Raw genomic sequence first — 14085 nt, 5'->3', positions numbered from 1 at the left:
GCATCCAGGCAGGCGTGGTGCAGGAGGAGCTGAGAGCTCTACATCTTCATCTGAAGGCCTCTAGGAGAAGATTGACTTCCAAGCACCTAGGATAAGGACATTAAAGCCATACCCACAGTGACACACCTACTCCAACAAGGCCACACCTCCTAATAATGCCACTCCCTGGGCCGAGCGTATTCAAACACCCACACATGGGTTAAAGTTGTGTTCCCTTGAAGAGGTTTTGGACAGGTTTCTGCAGGTACCTGGCAGCAGAGCTCATCTGGAAATCACTTTAAAGTCAGCTTTGAAGTTTGATTTTTGGCGTAAGTAAAAACATGCTCACATGTAAGCTACATGCTATGATTTTTTTCAGGGGCAGATCCATTTTCCCTCTAACCTATGTCAAAGTCAATGGAGGCTCTTACCCCACATTTCCTACTTGAAGCTTTTTTTTTTAATCACTCGTCCCAATAAGGAGAATACAGCCCATTTACATGCCCAGTTTCCTGCCAGAGTCCTCAGTTTTGTGGACTGTATCCAGCAGACACAGAACAATCTTCTTTTTCCTTTTCCTTTTCCATCTTCAAAGGCAAGACAGTGACTCGATTTAAGCGTGAATATTCCAGATCCAAGAACTGGTCAAGTAAAAAATGGGATTAAACGCAGCCGTTCCACTTTCTAACTGAGCCTCGTCTGTCTTATGGTCCTATGTGTGACACTTCCCAGGCACGCTTTGCAATATTGCAGGAACATAAATATGACCACACATTAGAGATATTGATAGCACCAGAGGGGCCGGGGACACACAGAGTTGGAACAGTGTCAACCCCAGTCCTGCATGCTAAGTGTCCCTGCTGCTGCTGAAATAATAAGTGTGCTGTGATCCCGGAACTACACGGCTGGAAAAGTTACAAAATCCCAGCACTGTTTTCACGAATGACTAAAATATGAATAAGAACTTCAGCAAGTCTACTTTTAACTCCCTAATATGAACTGTTTTAATGTGCCCTGAAATTTAAAGGGGGAAAAAACACAACATTGCTTGCTATTTAAGCTCATGCTTAGTATGTGAACCAGAAATCACTTTGCAAGGGGGAGGTCCTTCCTTGAGTATTGCTTATGGTACATATGTGGATTTTTTTTTGTAGGATCCAAAACTGGATCACGTTGCTTCTGATAATGTATTAACACCACATATGCAACTACAAATACCCCCCCTACTGTTTTTCTCCTGCGTAAGTGCAACATTTAAATGGCACAGTGAGTCATGCATGAATAGCAGCCTAGGTGTTTCTGTGCACAGTGGAGGCACACACTTCTTGGATGTTGATGGGAGGGGGTAGATAAACCGGGGTGTTGCTGTGATAGGTCCTTCAAGGAAGCTCCTTGAGATACAAATAGAATGAGAATGGATCACCGTAGCAGAAGGATCTGGCTAAACAACCCATTGGCTGTTGATACACCAATACTCGACAGACACTCACCCTAAAGGCGGGCACAAGCGGTGCAGTGTCTGAGAATCTGTGTCTTCATGTGAGCCACCTCTCCAGGGTACACTACCGGACTTCCCACATAGTAGGGATTTTAATGCTGACTAGAAGTTAAAGCTCATGTTGTGGTTCTAGGCATGTAGGCCATATATCCCCCGTTCTATAAATCCTGTGATGGAGGATTTATACAAGCCATGCTTGCCATGATACAAACTGAACAAAGACTTCTGCTTGGATTTTTAAAGGCTCCAAGCTGCCGTGGTTACTCAAAGCACTATTTTAAAATATTACCTTAGTGTGACTGACCATTTTCAGTTGTTTTAAGTGAGAGGCATGTCTCTAAACCACAGAAAATAAATCGTATGTTGTCATGTATGGTACATGCACCTATTCCATACGGCACAATAATCACAGGGATAAAAGTAAGAAGAACATTCTAAAGAACGACAGTGGAGACAAAAGAACTCTGTTCCTCTAAAGCCCTGAATCGCATACAAAATAATAGAAACCAGAGCTGTTCCTCTGAACTGACGTCTAGAAATAACATTTCCGTCATCTACCACCAGCCTCTAAAATGACCTTCTAAATGTCAGCCAGAACAAATGGGCCAAAGTTGTCGGGAAGCCTGATTTCCTAGTACAGAGCCATGCGCCATCTGACCAGGGCAATCAGTGAGCAGAGGGCACTTTCAGGACCCCAGTCTCCCCTGCTCAGTAGTCACAGGATTCTTTTTGTTCTTGCTCCAAGCATTTCCCTGACAACGTTAATTACAGTCTTTATTGGTGGCGGGACTATCTCCTGCATGGTTTGTTTTTATAACTTTTTTATTTTTCTTTCCTTTGCTTTCATTTTGGAGTCTCTAATCTGTCCCGCCGACTTTCTTCAGTTGCTCTGCCAATCCAGACCCTTTGCTTTTATCCTCAAGGGGACAGTGAGAACCTGGCCGTCGGGGCAGTTGGCTTGTTATAAGTGTGGATTCCTCTCCAGAGGCGCACAGTGAGATTTCCAGATCTTGTGTCCTCAAACAAGAATGTTAGATCAGGGACACATAAATAATAATAGAAATATAGACCATTTATAAAGAAAGAACACTCCCAAGAACAGAAATGGTCCAAGAAGCTAAGACAAATCCAAGGCTCAAAAGCTCCTGGTTCACAGATTCATGAGCTTCTGTAGGTCCTTAACATAATGACTGCCTCCTCCTACATTGTATCACACATGGTTTTTGGCATATTCTCTGTCCTTTACAGGTAGCCCTGATAGACAGGAGTTTCCAGTCTTTTCTGCCAATTTGCATCTTTCTTTTGTTAATCTTGGTATCTTTCTCTTGGATTCCTGCTTTGTTGCCAGAGATCTCAGATGAAGTCATCACTACAGACTGAGTAGCTGCATTTTTCCATTTCTCTTCTTGTATGCATTGCAGTGTAGTATTATAGCTCTACACATGAAGTCTACAGGTCAGATGGCGCTCAGCTCCCCCTTAGTACTGTATAAGATGTATCTTTTATTGCTGTATTTTCCTTTGGGTGTGTGCCTCCTCATAGGTGCTCTTAAGTCCATGTACATGGAGGCAGCAAGAATTTGATTCAGTGGCCTAAAACAAAAGACAAAATATAGTCATAAAGTTGAGAAGGAGCTATGTTGGAGGCAGTCCTGGAGACGTTAGACATTATTCAATAAAAATCCATTATTCAATTAAGAAAACAATGTCATATAAGAACACTACGTGTGGCCAATATATCTGAGGGGAAATATGTAAAATAAAAGCCTACCTGGAAGTAATCCAAGTCTTAAAATGCAGACAAGTTCTTTAAAATAACAAAACCCATTCTGAAACTTGCAGGATGTGGACAAAACAGCTTAAAAGCAAAAACATATTCACTCAATTAACAGAGATAGCCATCTCTGCCCTCCACACATGGAACACTGTGATATCTGAAATTAAGAATTCAGTGAATGCATTTAGCAGCAAGTATAAGATTGGATGGAAGACAGATCAACAGAAAATACACTTTGCAACTTGAATCAATGTAGCTAGGTCATAAAAATACTTATTTGCAATTTGTATCAATCCAGCTAGGTCCTTATTTACAACTTAAGGAAAATAGATTTTTAAACCTATCAGTGTATATTATGATGTATTTTTCTCCCAGGATCTCAATGTTGGAAGGATCTCTCATCTCCAAACATGTTTGTTTTCCATCTTCACAACATTCAATCTCCTTCTCTACCAGGCAAACTGGCACCGGAAGTGAGTGTTTACACTCAGTGCTCCCAAACCTTGGAGTTAACTGATGTCCCATTCCTCAGAACCACACTGAGGAAAACTAAAATGGCCTTTACTGGTTGAAGAAAATGCATAGAGAGTCTACGGATTAAAGCGTATTAGGGGAAGTATGGAACAGAAAAGCAGTAGTATTCCTCCCTGGAGTTCTGGGCTTGGCTGTTAACCCCAGAGGAACAAGAACTTGACCTATAAGAGATGTCAAATTTCCTACCTCAGGGGATCTAACACCTTCTAGTCCCTAGGAGCCTATCTACACAAGTCAAACACACACACACACACACACACACACACACACATACTCATACACACACAAACCCACCTCTACACACAAACAGAAACACAAATGCATACACACATGTGTACCCACACACATATAAGTGTCACACACATATACATCTTTAAGGGGGGCTACCAAAAAACCCTGTAAAACTTGTTTGTATCCTGATTTTTATTTGAGCTGGAGAACTGCAAAACATACTTTTGATTAAAATATGGATTAGTAATAAATAAAATTTAGAAGCTATTTGTGGTCTTGATATGAAACCCAGGACCTCACAAAGGCCAGGTAATTTTCTACCACTTACCATTTACTTATTTTATTTATATACTTATTTATTTACTCATTTATTTATTTTGTTGATTATTTATTTATTTAGACAGGTGTCTCTATGCATCCCCCTTGGCCTAGAATTTACCATGTACTCCAGGTTAGATTTGAACTCAGAGATCCATCAGCATCTGCCTGAAATTAAAAGTCCTGGGATAATAAGAAAGTACAACCATACCCAGCTTTCTATCTCCTCTCTCCCTCTATCCCTCTCTCTCTCTCCATACATATACATACATACATATATATATATACATATATGTGTGTGTATATTATGAAAATAGAGAGTTTCTTTGGTCCTTTTCTCTCTTCCCACCAAAGTACAGGGATATAAACATTTTTTTTCTTTGCCAGTACAGATCAGCCCACTGTATCTCTGGCCTTATTTTGTTATTTCAGGAACCTGACTCCAACACTTAATCCCACTTTCTCCAATTTTTAACATTTTTATTACCCTGGATAATTGACCCCAGCTCCAGGGCACGTGTGATTTCCCATTATCCCTGAACACCTCGCTTGATTCAGCCTTTTGTCACTCTGTTACCTGACCTGTTTCCCGTGGGGATAAGCAAACACTGATGACAGTCTGCCCTCCACAGCCCTGCTTATTGAGCATAATCACAAAGGTCCAAGTGAAACTGAATTCGCAAAATTGGTTTTATTTTTCCAAAGTATGGGGTTCTGGACTAATTGGGCTAAAGGTTGCGTTTTGAGCTGAATCGCCTCCCCTGCAGAAGGACGGATAATGATGCGGCTGCAGTGGGACCGTCAACACCTTGCCCCTTACGGGCATCAACTGGCAGAGAGAAGGTAAGAAGAAAAGAATGGGATCAAGCTGTGTGTACCACATGGAAACTGACGCGTGCACTCAGCCATGAAGGGCGTGGCATTCGTCTGGCTGCACCTGAGAAAATTCAAAATAAAGAAACTCTGAATGCTGATACGCAATAACTCCCCCATTTTCATTGTATGTGTGCCTCACAGGTGTGTGTGTGTGTGTGTGTGTGTGTGTATAAACATACATATACATGTTTATAGTTTATATGTAACTAAACCAAGTTTAGAGACAGCTGTTTAGTATAGATTCCACATACCCATTAACCTAAAAACAAACTTCTGGTAGGACTCATAAGCTAGTTGAAATTTTTCACAAAGGGAAAAAATAACAACTTTGATGTAGCCTTGTGTGGGAGCTGGACCAGTGGCCAAGCTGATACTAAAGGGAAGAGGAAGGGCAGAAAGAGGGGAGGTTCCGAGTGGGCTGCCGGTCACTCCTCCAGGCTGTTCAGCCACCACGGAGAGGTGACTTAGGGCTTCTATTGAACTAGCGTGTTCCACATTAGCCTGCTCGCTCTCATCCGGGGAAGCTCATGCTTAGGGCCCCAGGCCTTCTTTCCTCCCCTGCCTATCCGCCTGCCTGGCAGAGGATCTTGATAAGTATCCCCTGGTCTAAGTCAGACATGATGTCCTAGAAAACTGTGAAGGTCACTGCAATCTTGTGGGGCAGTGAACCATGCCAGGAAACTTGGTAAGGTGGAGCAAGTTGGAAGCTCCGGAACCCAGAGGGGACGGTGGGAGCTTCACCTGCTTCCAACAAGCCGTGTCACATGACCACACCCCTAGATAAAACATGAGCTATGGTTACATCGACCAGAAAAGAGGTCTCAGGGCTAATGATCTAGAGGCCCTGAGAGTTAGCCAGTAAGTGTCCCTTCCTGGATGTTCCTTCCTACAAAAGATATTTAATCTCGGGTCCACCCTGAGGAGGCACCCATTTCTCACCATGAACAATCAATAATCAGTTTGGAACCAAGGACTGTCTCTTTCATGAAGAACCACCATGGAAAGCATGGAGAAAGACTTCATTTACAGAGCCGCCATCTAAGACCCCCTCAGAAGGCCCCTCTACTCTCCCAGACAACCACTGCTAAACTAAGGACACTTGCCTATGAGCTAAACCAGATTTCCCACCCCCGCCCCACCCCCCGCCCCACCCCCCGCCCCACCCCCGCCCCCGGCCTCCTCAGCTCTTGGGCCCAACTCCATTCCCTACTCCCTGAGACCCAGGGGCGTCTGGATGTCCAGGAAGGTCCGTGGCCCCCCGACCCTCCCTTCCAAATCCTCTGTGCAGTTTCCAGCAGCGACTGGATGCCGGGGAGTCAGAGAACAGCTTTGACCTCCCACATCTTAGGCTGTTTCCCCAAGTCCGGAGTGGCGTCTTGGCTCTGAGCTTGAGCCTGTCACCCGACAACGGGCATCGGGTAAATGCAGTCTACCATCTCCGCATTTTGTCTGCCCAGGGGCAGGGCGAAATGCCAGACCACAGAATCTGAGAGTCCCTTTCCCATGCAGAAGCCCTGTGCTTCACCCGTATTCGATGTCTGATATTCAAGTTTCTTTTAGCTCTCTAATCATCTTTGCCAATATAATAATGAATAAGATGGATTTTCACGGGAACAAATGACCAGTTCGGAGAGTAATTGTTTTTAAGCTTATTAGTCATATCAGCATATTCTTTAAGGTTTAGAAGATCTAGACCAGGTATTTCCTCAAATGTATTTACTGATTTATATTTACTGATAATTAAGCACACACATGCAGTCCAAAAATAACTTTAGCAATTTCTATGGGTATTAATTTTTATTATAGTACTAAAAGATTACAATACCTAAAGAGAATAAATATTTCCTGGAGAACTTTCCCATGGAAATCAAAACAGTGTTAGATTTGATTTAGCACCTAGTGTATATATGATATTTAAGCATCGTTCTATTTCACCAATTTCCTTCCCCAGGAAATGTTGACATTTACCAATAAAACTTAATATGATTTATAAATTAAGCAGTTGTTAAGGTGGCCCACAACACTGAAACGCAGGCTGGAGGACAGCCCTTCTTTGTTGTTCATCAGGAGCTATACCCCTCAGTTTTGGAGTCAGGGTCTCTCGTTGGTTTAGAGCTCACTAAGTATCTAGGCTGGCTGGCCCTGGAGCTCGGGAACCTGCCTGTTCCTGCCTGCCAGAGCAGGGCTTCCAAGTGCATGCCTCTGCACCAGCCTTGTATGTGTGAGTTCTAAGGACCAGACCCAAGCCTGCAGGCTTGTATATCAGGCATTTTACTCACTGGACCATTTCTGAAGTCCCTCTTCTGACTCTATCCAGATGTCTTCCTTCAGTCTAAAGAACTAACCAGAGTTGAGAGGAAAACTCAGAACAATAGTCTCAAATTTTCTTTTTCTTTTTCTTTTTCTTTCTTTCTTTCTTTCTTTCTTTCTTTCTTTATTTATTTATTTATTTATTTATTTTTGGTTTTTCGAGACAAGGTTTCTCTGTATAGCCCTGGCTGTCCTGGAACTCACTCTGTAGACCAAGCTAGCCTCAAACTCAAAAATTTGCCTGCCTCTGCCTCTCAGAGTGCTGCGATTAAAGGCATGCGCCACCACTGCCTGGCTAGTCTCAAATTTTAAAGGAAGAAAAACTTATAAAGATAATGAATTGTAAAAATATTGAGAAAAGCACATGATGCTTTTGGATAATCTAGGATTTCAGTGAACACAACCCCAAAGTCTGAAAGGACAGGAAACTAGGCATTACAGAATACTCTTTTTTTTTCCCTATATGATAATTTACCCTAAGGAATCAAAACATTCCATATTAAGAAATAAATTCAGTTGCAAATACAGTAGCAGGTCTGTGCAGAGGCTCTGGCGGAGTAACTGATAACATCCAGTTATTTACAAGATACTCAAGCAGGAAGATGCACAGATACACTGCAACCCCAGTGCACTAGCAAGGGTCTCAGAAGCCAAAGTGTTCTCCCCGCTGTAGGCCACGAACAAGAATCCATCTTCTTCATTTCCCTTCTCATAAAGCTGTCCCATAGTTAGGCTAGACTGTGGGACTGACTGTCTTTTCCACAAACAGGAAGATGGCCTTCTCAGAAGGAATCTGGATCCTTTTCCTGGTGATCCACACGAACTAAGCCACGGTGATGTCAGAGGGGACCAAGGACTTCCTCTTGTCAATGCCAACAATCCGAAAGTTGGAGACATTTTCCACAATCACCTGAACCAGGTTGGGGTACTTTGCTATGATCTTCATGGATTCCACGCATCTGTGTTCCAGTGAGCAGTCCTCCTTAAACACCCACTTCGTGGTAGCGGGAAGCAAAGGAGACTTTGAACGGCAGACTTTGGCATCTTGACTTTTGCTTGGTTCTAGTTTGTTCACGTCTTCCCATGTTGACATTAAAGCGGTAGGAGGTCCGGGGCTGGTATACAAACTCTAGTTTCTATGTGGAGGCAATTAGTTGGTGGCAACAGAAATTCTGAGTTTCATAGTTTCTAATCTTATATATACTTTCTTGACACTCGTGTGGCCCATTCTCTACCCAAATATCTGAACAAACATATTGCAAAAATCTCCTAAGAGCCCTTACCCATGGCTTTGGGTCATCATGGCCTGAATACTCTGTAGTTTACTGGGGGTTCCACTGAGAGTGCTATTCAGAATTTCTTGGATGTTATATACAAATTATCATGGGGTGTTAATTGATTGATTCGTTGATGGAAGGATGGCCTGATTGATATTTGATGAGTATGTATGTGTGAATGTCGTGTGGCTGTTTGTGTCAGGGCATGCCCCAGTGAACACGTGGAGCTCAAAGAACAGCCTCAAGCGTTGGCCCTTCCCTCTTATCTCCTTGGAAGCAAGGTCTCTTTGAGGTTAGTCACTGTGTCCATCTCCCCACAGAGGCACTAGGGTTGCAGATAGTTGCTACCACACACAATTCATGTGGGTTCTGAAGATTCTATCTCCAACCCTCACATTTGCATGTCAAGAGCTTTACCACTGAGCCTTGACAAAATGGCATGACTCAAGGGTTATTTGAACAACTGTCTTTCTTCGCTTGTTCAAGGTCCCTACTGTCTTTGCACCTCACTACAGAGCAGAATGCCTGCTGGAAGTTATTGCTGACCAGGACATATAACAGCAGGTTGCCAAAGGTGTTGAGGGCAGCTAATGGTCGAGACACAATGTAAGCTTCGTGGATGTGACTCTCAATGGAGCAGCTGATGGAAAGCAGTCGAGATTCGATCCGAACGACCCTCAAGATGTGGAAAGGTAAGAAACATATATAGAACACAAGGAGGAGCAGAATAGTCAGCCTCCGGGCCTTCCGCTTAAAGCAGCTGTGGGTCCGAGGCCCGTGAGCCAGGGTGCTGATGATTGTCGTGTAGCAAAGTGTCACTATTACCAATGGCAGGCAGAAAGTGGTGGCTGTCAAAATGAGATTGTACCATTTGATGGTAGTGAGGTCATCTGAACTGGTGAGGTCAAGGCAAGCAGACCTATTGGTCCGGGTGGTTGATGTGATCAGGAGAGTCATGGGCATGACAGCTACCAAAGAAATGACCCACACTCCAGCACAAGCTACCACTGCCCACCGAGTTTTCTGAATAGAGAAGCAGCTCATCGGGTGAATGATCACAACGTAACGGAAGAGACTAAAGCAGGTGAGGAAGAGGATGCTGCTGTAGAGGTTGAAATGGAAGCCAAATCGAACGAACTTGCACATAAAATCTCCAAAGATCCAGTTTTCCCCACTTGCATAATAATGAATGAGGAAAGGAAGGCTGGTCAGATACAGCAAGTCCGTCAAGGCCAAGTTCAACATGATGATGGTACTGCTCTTCCACGGTCGCATCTTGAAAACGTAGATGGAAATCGCCACTGTGTTCCCCGGGAATCCCACGAGAAAGATGATGCTGTAGATGAAGGGAAGGTACTGCATCTTGAATGAGATTTGCTCATCTGTGCAGTTTCCCAAAACAGCTATGTAATCCAGGAAATCCGAATCGTTGACTGGGCTGTCCAGTGGCTCAATCATGGCTCCTTCCTTTCATCTCGCAAGGAAAGGGAAGAGTTTGGTTTGGCCATGGATAGAAGTCCAGCGAAAATAAACTAGCTGAAAAAAAGCAGAAAGCATTCCTAAAAACAATGATCAGTTCCTGGGCATAGATCTAACACTCTACTATGTCTCTCTATTTCTCGTTAATCTCTAAAGAGAACCCATGGAGAAGAGACTGAATGAAGGTATTGGCAACTCCAAGCCAATGAGATAACCTGACACAAAGTGACAAGGTTGGTGGTATCTGAGTAATGACACTCGAGTTTAACCTCTAACTTCCACAGGCACAGGTACACAGGTGAACAAATGCACACATGCACACATATACACACAAATGCAGAATCACAAAAATGAATCTGTCATGAATTGCTGACTGTATGGTGTGGGGTTGACTCAAAGTGAAATTTTAATGGAATTTCTTCCAAAGAATGTTTCTTCAAAGTACTATTTGAAGGATTCCTTCAACATTGATGGATGCTTAATTTCTTCAAAGGAATGTTTCTGTGAGTTTATATGTAAGTTCTTCAGTGTGATGCAGTAGTCAAGAGCCTGGACTCTAAAGTCCCATGAATGATGCCCACCTCAGTCATTTTGCCACTGTAAGCCCCTAAGAAGGTTTCTTCAGCTCTTTAGGTCTGGGTAGGATACCATTTTAATTTCTTTGTCCTGGCTTCTCTGGCTTTCCTTTGAAAAGTTTGACAGCAAATTAAGTACAGCATTATGATTATTAAAAGAGAAGTAAGTTGTTATGAGCTTATTATTTGAATGTAAATATCTTAGATACAAAATATATCTACTTGCACATTGGTAGGGTACCTACTGCATACTAATTCAATAGTTTTCCATTTCCACAAGATGAATACACATAAATGTATTATATAGTATCAAAATCTGATGCAGGAAATGGACACAGAAAATATAACTTTATCACAGGTAACAAGCACATATTTTTTAAGTAACAAGAAAAACAGTTGTTATATATCCAGTAATATATTAATAACACTAAATGGTGGCTAACTTGAAAACCATTTGGTAGATCATAGTTCAAGACTACTGAGATCACAAAGAGGGAGAAAAAAGGATACTCCAGAGAAGTCGCTCATGTGAGAACATTTTTATCTGAGTCCAGCAAGAAGGAGGATTTTTTCCCCTAATTAAATTTTTCAGTTGGGGATTCTTCTTCCATGACAAATTATCATGACCAAAGCAAGTCATAAACATGCTTAATTTGGTACTCATGTTTTCAAAAGGTTAGAGTCCATAATGTCGAAGTAAAGGAACATTGAAGGGTTAGAGTCCTGGGGTATATAAGAAAATAGACTGAACAAGCCATGGGGAGCAGCAGTAAAGAGCGTTCTTCCCCAGCCTCTGCATAAGCTCCTGCCTTCAGGTTCCTGCCCAGTTTGAGTTTCTGCCTTGGCTTCCCTCAGTGGACTGTGATGCAACATACAAAAGCCAAAAATACCCATTCCTCCTTAAGTTGTTTTGTTCATGGTGTTTTATCATTAAAAAAAAAAAAGAAGTCTTAACTAAGACAGGCTGCTATGTTAGGAGGCATTAGATGATTCTGTGTTAGGGGATTGTATTTGTGTTTGTGTGTGTGTGTGTGTGCAGAGATTAGATGGATGGCTTAGCAGTTAATAGTGCTCTGTTACTTTTGCAGAGGACCTGAGTTGGATTCCCAGAACACACACACACACACACACACACACACACACACACATACACACAATTTAAAAATAAAATAAGTCTTTTAAAAACTGAATGGCAGATAAGAAAATAACTATGGCTGCAGCACTGATAGCAGCAGCAGCTAATGTAGTGCTGGGAAGGTCTATCATTTTACAGATCAGAAGCCGAGACAGAGGAGACAGGTATGTGTCAAGGTCACCACTAATTGATGGTGAGCCAGGATCTATACTGAGACAGATTAGTTACAGACCCTGGCTGTCTCACAGTCAGTAGGCAAGAGGAAATTCTCAAATGCCACATAACAAAGATAAGGCAGGTGTTGTCCCAGAAGAGCTTGGGAATCCAAACATTAAACCTGTGTGGCTGAATATGAATAACTGGACTACCTATTTCGCTAGGCTAAGCCTTAGTAGGGTGCCTGGCTCCTGGCCACAGGGTAACTCTGAGTGTTTGTCATTGACATCACTGCTATCTGACGTTGAATCTACCCCATCAACCATTTCCTCATACAGCTGTACAAGTGTATTGAGACCAGCCAGCTTAACAAAAGCAGGAATCCGCAGAGCTCTCCTTCACCTTGCCTCAATTGCACTCTTGCAGACTTCACTCGGTCCAGGGGAGAGCAGAAGGGAGAACAGGAAGCATTCTTAGATTCATTAATTCCACTCTATGTTCTGCTGGAGTAAGACCAGTCCAGAGACAGGGCAGTTGCATCTGGTTGGTGCTAGGACCCAGAACAGAAGCTAGTAACCCTTAGGCCTTGAACTGCCAGTGAAAAGGGAAGGCTTCTCCTGGGATGGGGAACTCTATATAAATGAGGAGGCACTCACAGAGCCAGTACCACAGAATCAGCTACAGAACAGCAAGAGCATTGGGGCTAGAAAGACAGACAGGCACTGTAGTAGATTTCCTCCTCCATCAAATGTCCTATGTGGGTCTGTGCACAAAGAGCAGGCTGTTACTAAAACCTGGGAGAAACTGACCCCATCTTGGAGTCTCTGAAGTTCCACCCTTCCTGTAGAGTTCTCGTCAAATGGCCACCAACCTGCTCAAGTTATTTCTGGAGCAAATATGTAAAGATGATTTTTATAGCACCCAAAGGATTTTTCAGAATATTTCATTCTCAATGCAATTTGGTTCCAAAGAAAGAGGGGCAGAAGAAAAAAAGAGGGAGAAAAGAGGGAAGGGAATGAGTGTGAGAGAGAGAAAGGGAGAGAGTGAGGGAGAGAGAGTTGGTGGGAAAAGGGAGATGAAAGAGGGGAGAGGGAAAAGGAGAGAGGGAAGGAGAAGAACTTAGAAAGGAAATTTCTAGTAGATAACCTGTTAATTCTTTGAATCCAGGACAAAAGTCACTTCATTCGTGCCCAACAGGAAAATACCCAGAGAGATTCAAAATAAAATTTTGACTGTTAAAGAGTGATTGGCAATATCCACAAAACTCATAAATGCCGAAGATGGGGCAGGGGGCAATGACTGTTGTTTAAACAACAGAACTTGGCTCTTTAATAACTTAAAGTATGGAACAGAATTACAACTCCTATCTTTGCCAAATAACCCCCAGGTGATGTTATGACGACATTTTTAACAATAATCATATCAGAGAAAGGCAAGCTGTAGGTAGACACAATCACCTTTGTGTTTTGCAAAACAATTCAACTTGGCATTTAACAGGTTGATTTAACCATAAGAGAATAGGGGTTGCCTTCTAAACTGAAACCCTTCCATAAAACCTCACCAAAATTATGACCAGGGTTTGCAAAACATGTGTTACATTTAAACAGCACACAGAAACCAGTCCTGGCAGTGAGCAGGGTAAAGGCCACAGTTTCTTTTGTTCCCCTAAGCCCAGGGTCCTGTACATTCCTCTACTGAAATCTGAGGTGTTTGGTGGTCTATACCCTGGTGTTAAACTTGGAAGATGTAGAAAATTAGATAGCAGCACCCCAGATATAGGCCCTGTCTTATGTCATCAGGGTGGTTCCCAAACTTGAGTAGGCTGTTGGCCACCTGGAACTAATGGGCTCTATTACCAGGAAATATTGGTGCAGTGAGTGTCAACACTGCGAATTCTGTCATGGGTGGATGGGTGGGAGTGAATGAAAGCAAACTCCCAAT

The 14085-nt window shown here is 42.8% G+C and overlaps 1 protein-coding gene and 1 pseudogene across 1 annotated transcript; both read right to left on the bottom strand.

Annotated features, from left to right (window-relative positions):
• Window positions 1-8101: 8101 nt before the first annotated feature.
• Window positions 8102-8615, bottom strand: LOC127690922 (gamma-aminobutyric acid receptor-associated protein-like 2; annotated as a pseudogene).
• Window positions 8616-9209: 594 nt separating this feature from the next.
• On the bottom strand, window positions 9210-10305 carry Oxgr1 (oxoglutarate receptor 1). Its single transcript, XM_052190487.1, has one exon. The coding sequence runs from the start codon at window positions 10255-10257 to the stop codon at window positions 9244-9246; it is 1014 nt and encodes a 337-aa protein (XP_052046447.1). The 5' UTR covers window positions 10258-10305; the 3' UTR covers window positions 9210-9243.
• Window positions 10306-14085: the final 3780 nt, after the last annotated feature.

Source organism: Apodemus sylvaticus, chromosome 8 (assembly GCF_947179515.1).
Source record: "Apodemus sylvaticus chromosome 8, mApoSyl1.1, whole genome shotgun sequence".
Lineage (NCBI taxonomy): Eukaryota > Metazoa > Chordata > Mammalia > Rodentia > Muridae > Apodemus > Apodemus sylvaticus.
The sequence above is the reverse complement of the archived record's forward strand: the minus strand, read 5'-3'. Positions and strand labels throughout refer to the sequence as shown.